Here is a 14,996-nt window from a genome sequence, read left to right as displayed (position 1 = left end):
GTCTGAAATGCATTAGACATTAATGGAAGACAAAATGTATTCATTTTTATTGTCATCAGTTTAATGTAGCCTATATATTCATTTTGCTTGCAGGGATCATTTTAAAGCTCAAACTGACTTCCTACACTAGTCCATGTTCTCTCTAGTTAAGCTCGTTTTAAATTCTGAGCAGTGAGCACGCTGTAAAATGTGCTTTTACTTGTTTGTTATTTTAGGATATTATTCTGTCAGTATAACAAAGTATTCAAGTTGTCATGATAACACAACATTACTAGTTAGTAACATATCTACGACAAATAAAACGCTAATCTGAAAATGAATTCAATTGAATTAACACGCTAGTAGTGTATCTTAAGTCAACTTGATTAAGGAAGTAGTCGCGACCGTTATCAAAGTGCATTATGGGGTTGGCGGGCGAAGTTGACGTCCTTTCCGTCCTTGAGCCTTTTCGGACCAGGCTTCGGTAGCATCATCGGCTCAGACTGTTTTCAAGGTGAGTGAAATCATAGGTGTTTATATATATAAGTTGATATATTTAATGTGTGAAGTTAAATTATGTTACAATCAGCCAGTTGCCAATCCTCAAACGTAAAACAATTTAATTTAAATAATTTTACAGACTTTGTCGTACGAGTGACATTACTAACGTTAGTTACTTCTGCTCCATTCACTGGGACTTAGTCTTCTCTGCCTGTGTGTGTCTCTACTTCAGCGGTTGCTGGTTTGAACTCGCTAACGTGTGCGCTAACGTACGTGCTAACGCACTCTAGCTAACGAACATACTACGCTAACTAACGTTACTTGACTGTGCATCTCGGACCAGCCGAGGAGCACGGGGATAGTATTCCACTAGCTAGCTAGCTTGTTCAACTGAGAAAAGGGCGGCTAACGAACCTGCGCTAGCTAACATAAGTTAACGGTGCGTGCTTGAAACCGCGATTGTCTTTTCAGTCAAACAATCTAGTTCGCTAGTTAAAAAAAACGGCCTCCCGTGCTTCTCGGCTGGTGCAGGAACAGCGCCAGGTGTTTCTGCATCAAGCTTGTCGTGACTCGCAGTTCTGTGGCATTTCTATTAATTTTTTGCAAGTCATTCTGTTCATTCATTTTTGTGTAAAGCTGGAACTTTCCATCTATAAACGTTGTATAAAACTAATCATTTTAAGGCAGTGTTAGCTGTAGTCATTGATCATGTTTTGGTAAGCTACTAGTAACTAACTAACTTGTTATATTCCGTTTTTAAAGTTTTAGATGGTGGTCTGAACTTTGTCATTTCTTTTCTTTGCCTTTTAGGTTGCTGGTTCCAAAATGATCTGGAAGTGTAAGTTGTGCGCAGCTTCTTTCACCTCCAGAATACAGTTATTTAGACACTATAGGCTGCAACAAGATGAGACGGGCTGGATGTCAGGAGGTCACTGTTAATGCTGGAAAAAAAAGTAGAAGTAATCCTGAAAATGAATCTTCACATTCCAACATTAAAAGACCCAAGCGAGCCGAAGTCAACTTCCTACCCAACTTTCCCCAAGGAAAGGATCCTTCAATCCTTGAGCAGTTGAGGCAGACAATTGTTGAAGAAGTCACGAAGACTGAGAAGAGCCTGCCCCTGATTAGAAAGATGATGGAGACCACATTTCCCCTACGCCGACAGACTATAGTGATGTCCTGCCCACCAGTGAACGAGCTCATGAACCTCTGGCCTGCTCTCAAAATAGAGAATGAGGTAATATGGATCAGCTTTCTTAAGTGAAAATTATTGTGATTCTTACTTATTTGGCCCCTATTTGCTGCTTTATGAATGTGTGCTAGAGTCTTCAAATGTTACAGTTTTTGTATAAGTGTTGCTGTATTCTCATCCTACTGTTATTTCAATGTAGTTGTTTGCAGAGTTCCAGCGGATTACGAATCAGAACCTCTCCAACACATTCTATGCTGAGCTTGACCGCCATCTTCCTCGACTGATGACCTTATTCAGACAGAAGGCATCAAAAACTGGGAAGACAGCAGATGCTCTAGTTGAAATTTTAAAAATCCACGATGAACAGGTAAATAAATTATTACACACTTCATAGGTTCAATGACTCATGAGTTTTGTGTATTTTGCAATTAGTCCACTTTGTGTTTGCCATTTGTTTGATTGCATTAATAATGTGAATAGATTATTTGTGGACATATGTTCTGTTTGGACTGTTTAAAATCAGTAGGTACAACTCTGTTTTTATCTGAATAGGAAATCCATGACATCCACACCAAGCGCACTACTGTTCTCCACGCCCTTCCTGTGTATCTGTGCGAGGATGCTTCTGGATTTTTCAGAACCTGCACAGTGAGTCTCCTTAAGTCACTAACAAAGTTTATCAAAAATACTATTATCTTTTAGGACTTCTTTGTTTAGTACAGTTTGTGTATGATGTTTTCTTTCTCTTCACTACAAAGGAACTGTATTGGCAAGTGATAAGATGTTCAGTAAAACCTGTTCCTGTAAATGTCCTTTTAACTTGGTTTCAGTCTCTCACACCACTTAGATTCTCTGGTAATTTGGCAGATTTGTGTGTGCAGAATATGGATGTTATGCTTTTCACCTCTTGAAATAAGACCCAGATCTCCCTTGTAAAAGGGGTATAGGTCGTCAATGGGACTTGGTTAAAGGAAGATACATTATATGTAATCTGTTCTGTTCCATGTGTTAGTTTGTGATTAGTATCTCTTTTTCATTCATTCAGGACAAGTCTGATGAGCCAGAGCTTGACGGTGTTGCAGTGGGCCTCCTTACTGTCATCAGTGACCATGACACAAGTCCAGTTCACTACAACCCTGTGAGAATCTCTGTCATCATTGAAAGTGATGCCATGGTCAGCCTCCCCCGACTTGGCGATGCCTTCCTGGTAATCTTTGGACTGATCTATGCACTACACCTCAGCTACCCCAAAGCACTGACCAACACTTTTGAATTCACTGAAAAGATTCTACTTGGTCTAGAAAGTGGTAAACTGTCACCCAAGTTGCAGACCCTCAAGAATGACTTGATGCAGAAACTCATCTGAAAGAAGGCTGCAGGGAAAGCTTTATAAAAGGCTAGTTCAACGTTTAAGGGGAAATGTTCTATAGAGTTTTTGTAATTTCATCCAAATTGCTGCCCTGTTGCCTTATGCATGCATTTTGCATGTAATCTTGTCGCGCAAATAATTTGCGTCACGTTTGGTGTGACCACGGCATTACTCAGGAATTAGCCAAAAGCACAGTTTTCTTTTTTAGCTGTAACGAAAAATAATTTAATTTTGGTATTATTTATTTGTTTTGATTACAATTTATTTGAGCTCTTTATATTGAACAGAGCAGTGCATATGTCTCTGTTGATTTTTATAAATTTTGATTTATTTTTCTATTTCATTTTAATACCGCTGTGTGCTAAAAGGGAGTGGGTAAGAAAATACGGTTCAATAGCAAGTGTTCATGAGTTTGTGGAACTCAATGTATTTGAGGCAATCGATTGCCTCAAAAATATTAAGTTTCGAGTGACATGTTTTTAAGTAAACACATGCAACATTTTTGACTAATGTGTACTTAAAACAATGACAACACAAACTAATAAAAATTGAGTTTGGTTAACTTGAAATGGTGTGGTTGTGTACTTATTTTTTTAAGTTCTGTGAACTTATTCGTATTAGTTTGAAAACTGGACATTTTAAGTAATAATAACTGAAAATAATTGAGTTGCCTTAACAGAAAACTGTAAGTCATATTAACTGCAAATATTTGAGTTGAGCTAAATGGAACACTTTAATTAAACTGTTATCAAAAGGTACAAGTATCAAGTAATCCAACCTTTTAAGTTCTGGAAAATGTTGACTTTTAAGTTGATCAACTCAAAAATATTGAGGCAATCGATTGCCTCAATTTTTTTGAGTTCTGGTAACTTATTCGGGTTTACAGTGTTGGAAACAACTGTTGATTGTAGACGTACTGTATTCCTTAATTAACAATTAATCAAATGCCATTTTTCATCCTTGTGTAAAAAGGTGTGAAGATTTAGCAAGTGAAGCCTTGAACTTACTGTATTTGGTTGTGTATGTGTTGATGTCTGACTGCACCCACGTGCAAAGATGACTAAGGTTTTACTCACCCCTGCATTTTTGTCAATATAGTGCAGAGATTATTCCTACAATGTCTACTACGTTGGCGATATAATGACAGATTGATCTTTAGGATTTCATGAAAACTGGAATATTTCAAAGTGCCAGTGTTCTCATCTGCTTTTCGGGATTGGACAAAACGCTGGGATCGCATTGTGGGGATGGGCAGGGAGGACTGAAAACTGCCTTTTCAAGAGGCTGCCATCTCTATGCACCTGGTCAATTTGAATGAAAAATGACCTGGGCACCAGCTAGGTACACTGGCAGGTCAGCACAACACCGGGAAAATGATGTTTATGCTCGTGCCAACTCTTCGCTGTGTGTTTGTGTGTGTGTGCAAATCCTACGTCTGAGTGTGTGTGTGTGTGTGTCCTAAGGATTAGTCATGCTCTTCTGCCTCTGCAGCACTGACTTCTTTCTCTCTGACTCTCTCTCTCACACACACACACACACACACACACACACACACACACACACACACACACACACACACACACACACACACACACACACACACACTGCATCCATCTGGCCAGTCCCCTCTGATAGCAGAGGTGTGAAACAGAGAAAATCAGTCGACTGAGAGAAACAGCGGGGGAAAGAAAGAGGAGCAGAGGGACCGAGGGGTAGAAGGAAGTGGGAAGAGAGAGTGGATATTAAAGAGAGATGGAAGGGAGGATAAATGGACGGGGAGGTGGAAGTAAGGGTGAGAGCGACAGCAAAGGTGGGGTGGGAGAGTGATATTAAACACCAGGGAGCTAACTGAGCAAATTCACCTGCCTACTCTTTCCTTTTCAGTGACTATCTCCCTCCCTTTTACCCCCATTTCCCATTTACCCCCCCCATCTTTCCTTTTCACTTCCTCCCTGTCTCATCTATTTCTTCTCTCGCCTCCTACTCCCCTAATTAGCTCAAAATCCCCTTATATCCCATCCTCTTCCTCTTACCCACAGTCTCCCCCCACTCTCACCAAAAAATCAGGTTGACCTTAATGAACAGATGAGAGAGGAGGGGAGCGATTGCATCGAGGGAGCCCAGGAAAGGCTGGATCAGCGCTTTCTGGATCAGCGTTTGTTTACTCAGGACTCCCCCATGTGAAGCTGTCAGAGTGTCTTTTTGCCATTTATTCCTGCGGAGGGAAACTATTAGACATTAGGATCAATTTGGGTGATTTTTTTAATCTTTTCCTGCCTTAAGTAGGGAAGTGGAGGGAGGGGAGTTGTTGTTGTTTTGTGGTCTTTCCTCAGGTTTTTGAAAGCGTGCAGTGACAGGAAGGATGACCGAAGGCAGGGCAGAGATGACACAAAGACTTGAATCTACCACATATGAACTATGTCAATCAATTATACCACCCTCGTGTACCACATGAATATGAAACATGTTACTGGAGTAGAAACAGAGAATAACGTGGCTAAATTGAATTTAAAGACAAAACAGTTGTCGAGTTGTTAACTTGTGGACAGTGGAGACATTTTATCAAGTTATAGTTACACTAATGAAGCATTTAAGATCAGATCGCTCAGTGATGTGAAGAAATGAATTAGTATAAATCAAATGAAGATATCAAATTAATTAAATTAAATATAAATAAATATTTTTAATTAAGATTTAGCTTTAAAAAAGTCCCTAAATCGGAAGATATTTGGCTGAATCATTCGGCGTTCATTGACTTGATTGTTGGTGAATTTGGTTTCCTAGAGCTGCGTCTTTCTGCCTAAAATTGATGCTGTGATGTGACACAACATGGAGACATCACCGACAGCATTAAACTGATTTTAATTTCCCTATTTGACTAAATCAGAAAGGTTTGTGTCAGCCATCCTGAATAAAACTAAAAAAGGTTTTCTGTCTGTGTTAAATATCTTTTTTGAGGCCGCTCCTCATTTAGACACATGTTTCTGTCTGTTTGGCACACAGCATGTTGTCACATTATCTCCTGCTTTAAATCGTACAATACTTAACGAAGACCACAATACTTCCCTCAATATAAGTGCTGTTCCTAAACATAACAATTAAAACATCATCAATCATGCTTTTGCTACTTGAAGTGGACACTGTAATTAAATGCACTGTAAACATTTATCAGATACATTTTACAACTCGGTGAAAATGTTTTACATAATTACAATTTTAATAGAAAATGGAAATGGGGCATTTATTTCCCGTTGCAAATTACTATGCAAATGATTTCCTAAAAGACCATTAAGCATTTTTTTTTTTCAACGTATGTGGAACTAACTGAGAAAAGTTTGTGGCCTCATTTTGATTTGAAAATTCAACAAACGCAAATATTTGAGGGCCACAAATTAGCATTAAACATTTGCAGTTCAGTTACAAATATTTGCATTCCTTTTCTAAACTCTCCCTCACTCTCTTCTCCGGCTGGTTCTGTCGAGTGACGACTGCACGTCCTTCCTCTGCACATCCTCCTTCCTCAGTCTGCAAAGTGACCTTGCTGACGCCTGGCCGGTGAGATAAGCTCACACTTCTCTCTCCTGTCCAGCTCTCCTCCTTTCTTTCCTCCCACAGCACAGTGCTTCTCTCTCCACTCTTCAGCATTTGCCGTTTCATTTTCATCTCTCTATTCCATCTATTGTCTTTCTTTGCATCTCTTTTCTTATAGATTACATTTCAAGATCACACGTTCTCTATTTTTACGAGCCTCTCTTACAAAGTTAACGCAGTTTCACCAAAGCGAAACACGCCGCCAGGAGCTGTTTGTCTTGGTAGGTATGTTGTGTGTTTGTGTGTGTGTGTGTGTGTGTGTGTGTGCATGCTGCACGCATGCCGGTGTGTCTATCAGAGGGGGGGGATTTGTGCTGACTGGTAAGGGTAAAAGATTCATGACCCAACAAAGCTCATCAGGGCCACACACACACACTTTTAAGACTAGGTGAATTGGCAGAATTTGCTGTCGGGGAGAGATGAAAAGGTAAGATGCTCATAAGAGAAAAGCGTGAGGCAGAAAAATAGACCTGGGTAAAAAGAAAGAGACACAGAGGGAAGGAAGACGTCTCGTGAAGCTTAAAAGGTCTTTCAACCAGGGATTTCTTGCCTGTGATGACACATCAGAGGAAATGTAGAGAGAAGAATGGAATCACAGCGGCAGAAAAAGACTGACTCACCTTTTCAAATCGCCACTCTGTGGTGTGCGGTCAACTGGTCAAATATGGGAAATCCCAGGTCAGTTGGATACTATCAACAGAACCAGTAAAGGTCAGCGCATGTAGCGTAAAGGACTTTTAACAAACAACAGGCGACTTCAGAGCAGCTCTCCTTTCCTTCCAAGCAGTCTGATATTTACCTCATCGGAAAGTGTTTGACTATCTCACGTTTTAAGGGCTGCCGGCATGGTCACGCATCTCAAAAGCCACGTACACAAAAACATGGGCTGAGTAGTTTCTCAATTTTGGACATTATAGCTATTGCAACACGGCCACTTATCAAACAGAACGAATCAAGCCAAATGAAAACTCTCGTCCGTGTTTCAAGTCTCCCTGAAAGTAACGAGAAAGGTGAACCCCGAACCCACACATGGTCCACAAATAGGTGCCAACAAATACAAGAGACACACATCTACTCCCGGCGGAGGAAACACTGACACCCGACAGCAGCAGAGCGCAAAGCATTACGTCATCTAAAAACATCCAACTCCTTCTCGGTCTCTCCGCTCCGACTGGATCGATAGTCATTACACTCATAGTGAATTGATCTCTCGGCGCTGTTTGCCGATTCCTCTGACTGAACTTACAAAGAACAAATCCCGGGCCGTCCACCAGGGTCGATGTTATCAGTTGTCAAATGTGAGGAGGCCGGCGTGAGAAGTTGAAGAGGAGCAGAGGTCACGTGTGAGAGGACGTGCTTCGTTTCCAGTTCACTACGATCTTCACGAGTTTACCCTGTAAACCAGCATGTTAAAATCAGCACGACGGGCCGGACGGAACGGCTGATGACGAGTGGTAGCATGAGAAAAGTTGAGCTACAGGTGAAAAGGGAACGATGGAGAGGAGGTGTGAGTCAGTAAGGGAGACAATATGTGTGATGTGTGACAAAATACATAAATAAATCCCACCATGTGAGCGCTAATTTACAGAAACATTGCTAAAAAAAAGACTGTTTGCTTTGTTTGTACTCAATAGCTGAACCCGTAAAACATTAGTATCACTAAATATCTCCTTTATAGCCTCTATAGCCTCCTTTATTATAAGTGACTACATTTATATTTGTTTACTGATCAAACAATAGTCCCCCTTCTCGCTCTACCGTGTAGAGTCGAATAGATGATACATGAATTTAAGGGAACATTTGCCTTTCAGAATGTTGGATAGAACATCAACTTTATGGTACGAAGCTGGCGTCAGGCCGTGGATATTTTAGCTTGGCATAAATGGAGATTAATTGATTGATCAAATGAGGACACATGTAGGAAAACGGAAGCAATCGACGGAAATAGCAAGATGCAGTAGATTCATGCCTCTCTATAGTGGGAGGACGGAGAGGGAATTACTAGTGATATTTTTTTCGGTTTTCATTTACAAAAAACACTGTAAACAGAAACATTTAAATATAAAGTGGAAGGCAACTTAAGCTGATACTCAATTCCAACTCCGAGCGGATCTGCAATGGAATGAGATTGAAACGTGTGGCCACGTCCAGATTTGTGACAGCGTAATCAAACACTGGAGAATGTTTAGACACACTTATTTATAACATAATCTATGGTCATAGATATGGGTTTATGGCTTTGGATTACACACACACACACACACACAGTCTAGTACAATAAAACATGTACTTGATACTTTGCATCAGCTTTCCTTTGGTTTCCCGCTTGCGTCTTATATTTGTCTTATATCTCGCAGGCCTGTATTAAGGTGGTTCAATGTCTTTACATCCTCTTCAGTCTCTTGTATATATATTTTTGATGGAGCGGAAACCAACATCTGGAGCTTTAAATCAGGCTATGGAGCAGTGTTTGGGTTCTGCCGGGGACAACTATAAAAGGACGAGGCTCTTGGCGTCATGGTGCAATGCAGCTGCACGGCCAGTGTTCCACAACTACTGAACCAAGGGATTAAATCTGGAGATACCTTTTCTCACAAAACACATTATTTGTTTTGTGTTCAGGCTGAATGTGGCGGCGTGAAAGTCTTGGAAATGTAAGCGGTGAAGCAGCCATGTATAAAAGCGTTCAACCTCTTCTCTGTTCGGGATGAGCAGTTAACAACTTAAAGCTCCTCGACATGTGTCCAGTCTACACCTCTTTGGATCAATGAATATTTAGCGACTCTGGAGGTCCTACCTCCTAAAGTGCTTCATTGTGGTCTGTCATAAGATGTCTAATGGACCATGCAGCTCATTTTAAAAGTTGAAGGACTCGATCACATCCCCATGTTGCTGGTAGAAGTGTAATTTATTCTATACTTTTCTAGGGCCAGTTTACTAAGCAGTGCTGTCCTTAAAAAGAGGCCAAATCAGCCAAATAGTGTCTGAAAGCCGAGCAGCAGCACATCTATATTATGCGAGTTTTGAGCTAAAGCACTGCAGTGTCACCGTAAACCCGCTGCATGCATTGACACGCATGCTTTTGGATTCACAAGATTTGCCGTAGCATTTGGTAAATGACAATAAGTATTGCAAAAGAACATAAAATAAAAGCAATTACCGCAAGTTCCAAATAGGTTAATGGAGGATCATATAACAATTGTCAATTAAAATATGAAAAACTTTAAAATATGTACAATTTATCGGTATAAATTAAAAAGAGCTTTAGATTATTCTTTTTTTTCAACAAAAAAAAAAATTACACCATTCCCGGAAAAAAGGCAAAAAATTAGAAATGATTTGTATCTATTTTGTAGAATAGTGCATCAAACAAACATTTCATCTGTGAATCGTTGCACTGAAAGTAGTTCACAGGGAGGTCTGTGGATGGCAAAGAGAGGAAAAAAAGAGACTTTGTTGTTGCTGTGACTACAAAATCAAATTTCATGAACCTCAATTGTAATACATATTATATTGATATATTTCGGAAAATCTGTGCAATCAAAAGCTTTTACCGTGTTTGTGCTGGTTCTCATTGAACAGCCTGTTGGCCAGCCATGTGTATTTTAACAGTGAACCTATATTGTCTGCTATATTACTGACAAGTAATTATGTAACCCTCAGGAACTGTACATTTACTGACATTAATATGCCTGCTTTTTGTCATATTTAATGACCCATAACATAACAGAGCTATTTAGCAAGAGAAAAAAACCCCATAAAAACTGACAAACCTGCACCAAGTAAGTAATAAATCTGCAACCATTCACTGCCCTGCGTGTCTCTCTCTCACTCACACACACACACACACACACAGTGACAGTTGCATTAGAATGTATGAGAATCTCCAAACCAATCACTTTATAGCTTCATGGATCATCCGTCAGCTCAGCCATTAGACTGCCAACTTCCTGACATTTACCAACAAATTCATATTTCTTTCAACGTACACACACACACGCACACACGTAGGCTCAGACACAAACGCTCAGTCACCCTGTTGGTCCACACTGTGGTAGAAGTACACCCACGAACACACTGAACGCTTGTTGACATTTGCTAGCGCTACACATTTTTCTGTCGGGCTTTTTCAAGTGAGGGACATGAGATAGATCCCCGTGATTTAAGACAGATTGATCCGTTCTCGCAATAAAACTTGTTCCACAACCTCCCAAGATGTGCTTCTGAGCGGCGCGCACACACTTCACACAGACAGATCCGATTTGAGCGTAAAATGTACTCGCAGTCTGTTGTTATCCTCTTCTCTGCAGAGTGTGTGTGTGTGTAAATTAGATTATGTGAGATTGATAGATCGGTGGAAGGCTGAGCAGGCCCAAACCACTGAGAGCGAGCTGGAGAGATTAACAAGACATCACCACTTCGATATGACACATCTTAATTTAGTCAGTGGAGAAAAGGGAAGACGATTTTAACCAAACGCCAAACTGAGAAAATCAGTCAGCAGAGATCAGCTGCTGTTGAGCACCATGAAACCAGTGAGGAAATACGTTTTTCATAAACACAACAAGCCATCAAGTTGGAAAAAAATAGAAAAGAGTGACAACAACCTACAGTGTTTGACGCACTGGCCCAAACCGTGTGAATTTATTTCTCTGGGGAATCAGTCTGTAGCTTTGGTGGATGTTCATTGTTGTACATTGAAGCAGCAGAGAGATGGACGGCACCATGCTAGACAACAAGGCAGGTTCCTTTGTAAACATAAGCGCACACACACACTCTCACTGTAGTGTATTTAACTCAATGCCACATCTGCTGGTGTAAATACTCATTAAAGAATTAAGTCTACAATTGATAAAGGTCTCTCATGCAATATTTACTTCTTTGCTACAGTTCGCAGATGATTTTTTCAAAAACCTACAACTAAATATCTGTGGCCTGTTTTTAACGGTTTTATTGCGAGCTGACATTGTGCGTGGTTGTGATTTGGTGACAATAACAAAAAGCATCTTTAGATTAATGGGAATAAGATCAAAGAAGCCTCAAACACCGGCACCGCTGCTGCAATGCTCAGCGTATTGCATTGTATACAGCAAATATACAGCATATTGTCTTGAAATTCAAAATGAATGTTTTCAGCCTAAAGGGGAGGATACATTGTCCCAAAATACCTCATCGACTGGCATTTGTGTTCATCTCAAACACACAAGGATGCACCCGCGTACTGGTGCGCGATACACAAGGTTTAACACTACACCATTTATCAATACGTGATGGTGATGTTCCACAATGTGTCAGCAAAGACAGCGAGAGCAACACTGCAAACCAGGGAAGATGGACAAAAACAATCCAATGATTTTAATACCTAAAATATTATTGTTTAACTTTGTGCAGGTCCAAGAAAGAAATGGGAAATTCCACACGTTTGTTAGACCTTAAGAACCTACACGTTTTGGTGAGTAACACTAATGTAAGCTAAACTAATTTGATACAAGAAAAGTGAATATTTCCTACGGTCAAATCCTTCTCCACACGGCCACAATTACAGTTTTTGTGGAGAAACAATGGAACCTTGTTTTGCAATTGTTATCCTTAATCTTTGCTGGCCTCATTTATCATTTACTGTATTTTCAGTCTGGAATCATACGTCCAATTCCCACCGTGTGCGAGCGTCCTTGATAATGAAAACTCGGCTCCTTTTGAAAGTGAGTCGGGAAGTTGGTTGTTGTAGTGAGGAGTGAAGTGATCAAATGTAAGCATTCGTGAATGAAAGACATCAATAAAGAGGGTACAAAAACATGTGAGGAAATGGGGGTAAAAAATACCTGCACCCGGTCAGATCCCTTGACAGGTTTGCATCAAATAAAAGGTGGGTGTCACAGACCGGCCCCCCCTTACAGACTTTCTGAAAGGATCTTTTCAACACTTTCAAACCGGTTGCCTAAAGGCGCACGTGAAGGCCATTAAACCTCGAAGCTAAACTGTCTCAGCCGGCTCAGAGAGACACGAGACTCAACGGGGCACTTTTTGACGCCTCTGTTGTCCATGGAAACAGAGGTGAGGTCAGCAGAGGTGGAGACCAATTTGAGCGATGGGACCAAAAAGGACAAGAGGTCATGTGTGAAAAGGCACAGGAGTCCCAAGTGTCCACGAGGACAACCCGCAAACCCACCGAGTATCCGGTATTAACAGAGCTGTATGGACCAGGCCTGGTTTAGGCTAATGAGGCCCCGGGGTTATCACAGATTCACAGTGATGTGACTGGGCTTTGCTGCAGATTAAAAAGAGTGAGACACATCCAACTTTAAAAGTGTCACTTTGCACAATCACGTGAGTATTTTGACATTTATATTTGTATAATTATATGCAGATATTTTTCTTGAATATAAAAAAAAATATTAAAAGCAAAAATTCATTCCGCTCGTGGAAGGCAGCTTTGAATGCAAACATGGTCATTTATTTAAATAGCTTAGCTTTTGGCTATTTGTTCGCATGTAGAATTTGAACAGGTTTCCGGTCAACTTGCTTTAAAAAAAATGATTCGGGTAGATTTGAAGGTTGTTTAAATAACGTTTTTGTAAAATTACCCATTTACGTGTATTTGTTTCAATGGTTACGACTCTCCTATGATAATTACCCACAAACACTAATTTTAAGCCTCTGATATGATAGATAAACATTTCCCATCTGGGCTGTTTCACCAGTCTGGAAGAATTGAACATCTATTCCCACCAGCGCTCAAGGTAACATGGAACGTTGCTCCGTTTAAAATATTCACCCACATTGTCCGAGCGTGAACGGCCACACAACCAGCGGTGAGCCTTCACACAGTCCACCTCACGAGGTTGCTGCAAACCTTTAAAGTCACATCAGCATGCAGGGACATGCTGCACGCGTGTTGCCTGCAAAGCACTTTGGGACATGTCCTCTGATCCATGACAGAGGGAAGGGAGGACTAGAGCGGGAGGTAAAGGGGCTGCAGACAAAAAGAGTTTGATGTGTGGCCTGCAGGCGCGTCTCTGATTGTGCTTCACTGTAAGTTAAATGTGATGCGGTCACAATGTTAAAGTGACTGCAACACTATGGTTGGTTGATCTGAGACCTGAAGGCACAACGCTATTGTTTTGGTCACTTTTTTCTCAGTTTCTTGAGAAGAAAAAAAATTATGGAAATTATGACACATATCAGTTATTCAGAATTTAGTGCACTGCGACCATCCTAGATGTCACTTTTCTTCTTAACACAAATTTTCCTACATTTGTGAAACATCAACACGTAGTCGATTAATGAACGGCTTGGCACAGCTCCAGAGTCACAACTCACAGGGACACGATCAACTCGATCAATTAACAACACTAAAAAAGGCAACACGGAGCTTATTTTGTTTGTACAGCGGAGACCAATGAACTTATTAAAATAAATGTCAGCGGTGAAAGTCGAGGTGCTGCTGTTGCTCATTGGGGGCACTTGTTGTGTAAATACATTTGTGTGTGTGTGTGTGTGTGTGTGTGCGTTTGTGTCACCAGGGAAAAAAGCATGAGACAGACCCCTGGAGCAGCTGTTGTCCCCAGTGCCACAATTCTTCTCTCTCACACACACACACACACGCAAGTACACACACTTACACACACATACGCAACTTTCTTTTCCAAACTCTACTCTGTTCCTTTGCGTTTTTCAGCTGTGTGCTCAGAGCTGAAGCAAACACAAACACGCACAGATTGTTGTTGGGCTTACGCAACCCCACAGAATGTCACAATCAAAAGGTTTCTTCTACAGAAAGAGCTCAAGCGTTCAGAGAAAAGTGTGTTGAGAGAGCGCGGACGTCAATTAGTGTCTAAATTACGGGCCGTAACTTCCCCCAAACAGCTCAGTGCATAAATTCAAACCACTCCTCACATCTGCTCCGCTGATCATCAACTGTGATCCGACCCGCACTCACTTGCAGTACAGCTCATTAGAAATCCTCACGGGGGCGCGCTTAAATACGCGTTCTCGAGGACCTCGGCTGCCTCAGAACACGTCCACCAGATGTCTTTTTCTACAGTATAAATCTTTGCCTCATTTCACCCCTCTTTAACCCTCGCCTCTCTGCCTCGCCGTGTCTGTGATGGTGATTTCTATCTCCGGTCGTCTCCCTGGAGGTCAGATGGACAGATGCGCAGCCTCGTCCTCCCCAAACACACACACACACACACACACACACAAAAAAAAAGAAACACATTTCTGACCTAATTTCTCGAAGGAGGCCAACAGCATATGAAAAAGCAACAGCTGTACAGTGCAAATAGAGACCGAGGAAGACAGGAATTCCCTTTAGTACGGCGTATAATCGAGAAAAACAGCAGCTGAATTCTTCACATGACA

General features: G+C 41.0%; 1 protein-coding gene across 1 annotated transcript; it reads left to right on the top strand.

The window, feature by feature from the left end:
- The first annotated feature begins 409 nt into the window (after positions 1 to 409).
- LOC144383001 (sterile alpha motif domain-containing protein 3-like) lies at positions 410 to 3,610 on the top strand. Its single transcript, XM_078081478.1, has 5 exons — positions 410 to 493; positions 1,291 to 1,717; positions 1,872 to 2,039; positions 2,225 to 2,320; positions 2,718 to 3,610. Exons 2-5 carry the CDS (start codon positions 1,385 to 1,387, stop codon positions 3,036 to 3,038), a joined length of 918 nt encoding a protein of 305 aa, XP_077937604.1. The 5' UTR covers positions 410 to 493; positions 1,291 to 1,384; the 3' UTR covers positions 3,039 to 3,610.
- The last annotated feature ends 11,386 nt before the right edge of the window (positions 3,611 to 14,996 follow it).

This window comes from Gasterosteus aculeatus, chromosome 10 (genome assembly GCF_964276395.1).
Source record: "Gasterosteus aculeatus chromosome 10, fGasAcu3.hap1.1, whole genome shotgun sequence".
NCBI lineage: Eukaryota > Metazoa > Chordata > Actinopteri > Perciformes > Gasterosteidae > Gasterosteus > Gasterosteus aculeatus.
Note: the sequence above shows the minus strand (reverse complement) of the source record. Positions and strands in the feature narration are given on the sequence as shown.

Excerpts from the sequence above, each read along its gene's own strand:
- LOC144383001 (XM_078081478.1), top strand. The coding sequence starts at position 1,385 with ATGAGACGGGCTGGATGTCAGGAGGTCACTGTTAATGCTGGAAAAAAA. Across the intron at positions 1,718-1,871 it reads CTCTCAAAATAGAGAATGAG|TTGTTTGCAGAGTTCCAGCG; the intron begins GTAATATGGATC and ends ATTTCAATGTAG. Across the intron at positions 2,040-2,224 it reads TAAAAATCCACGATGAACAG|GAAATCCATGACATCCACAC; the intron begins GTAAATAAATTA and ends TTATCTGAATAG.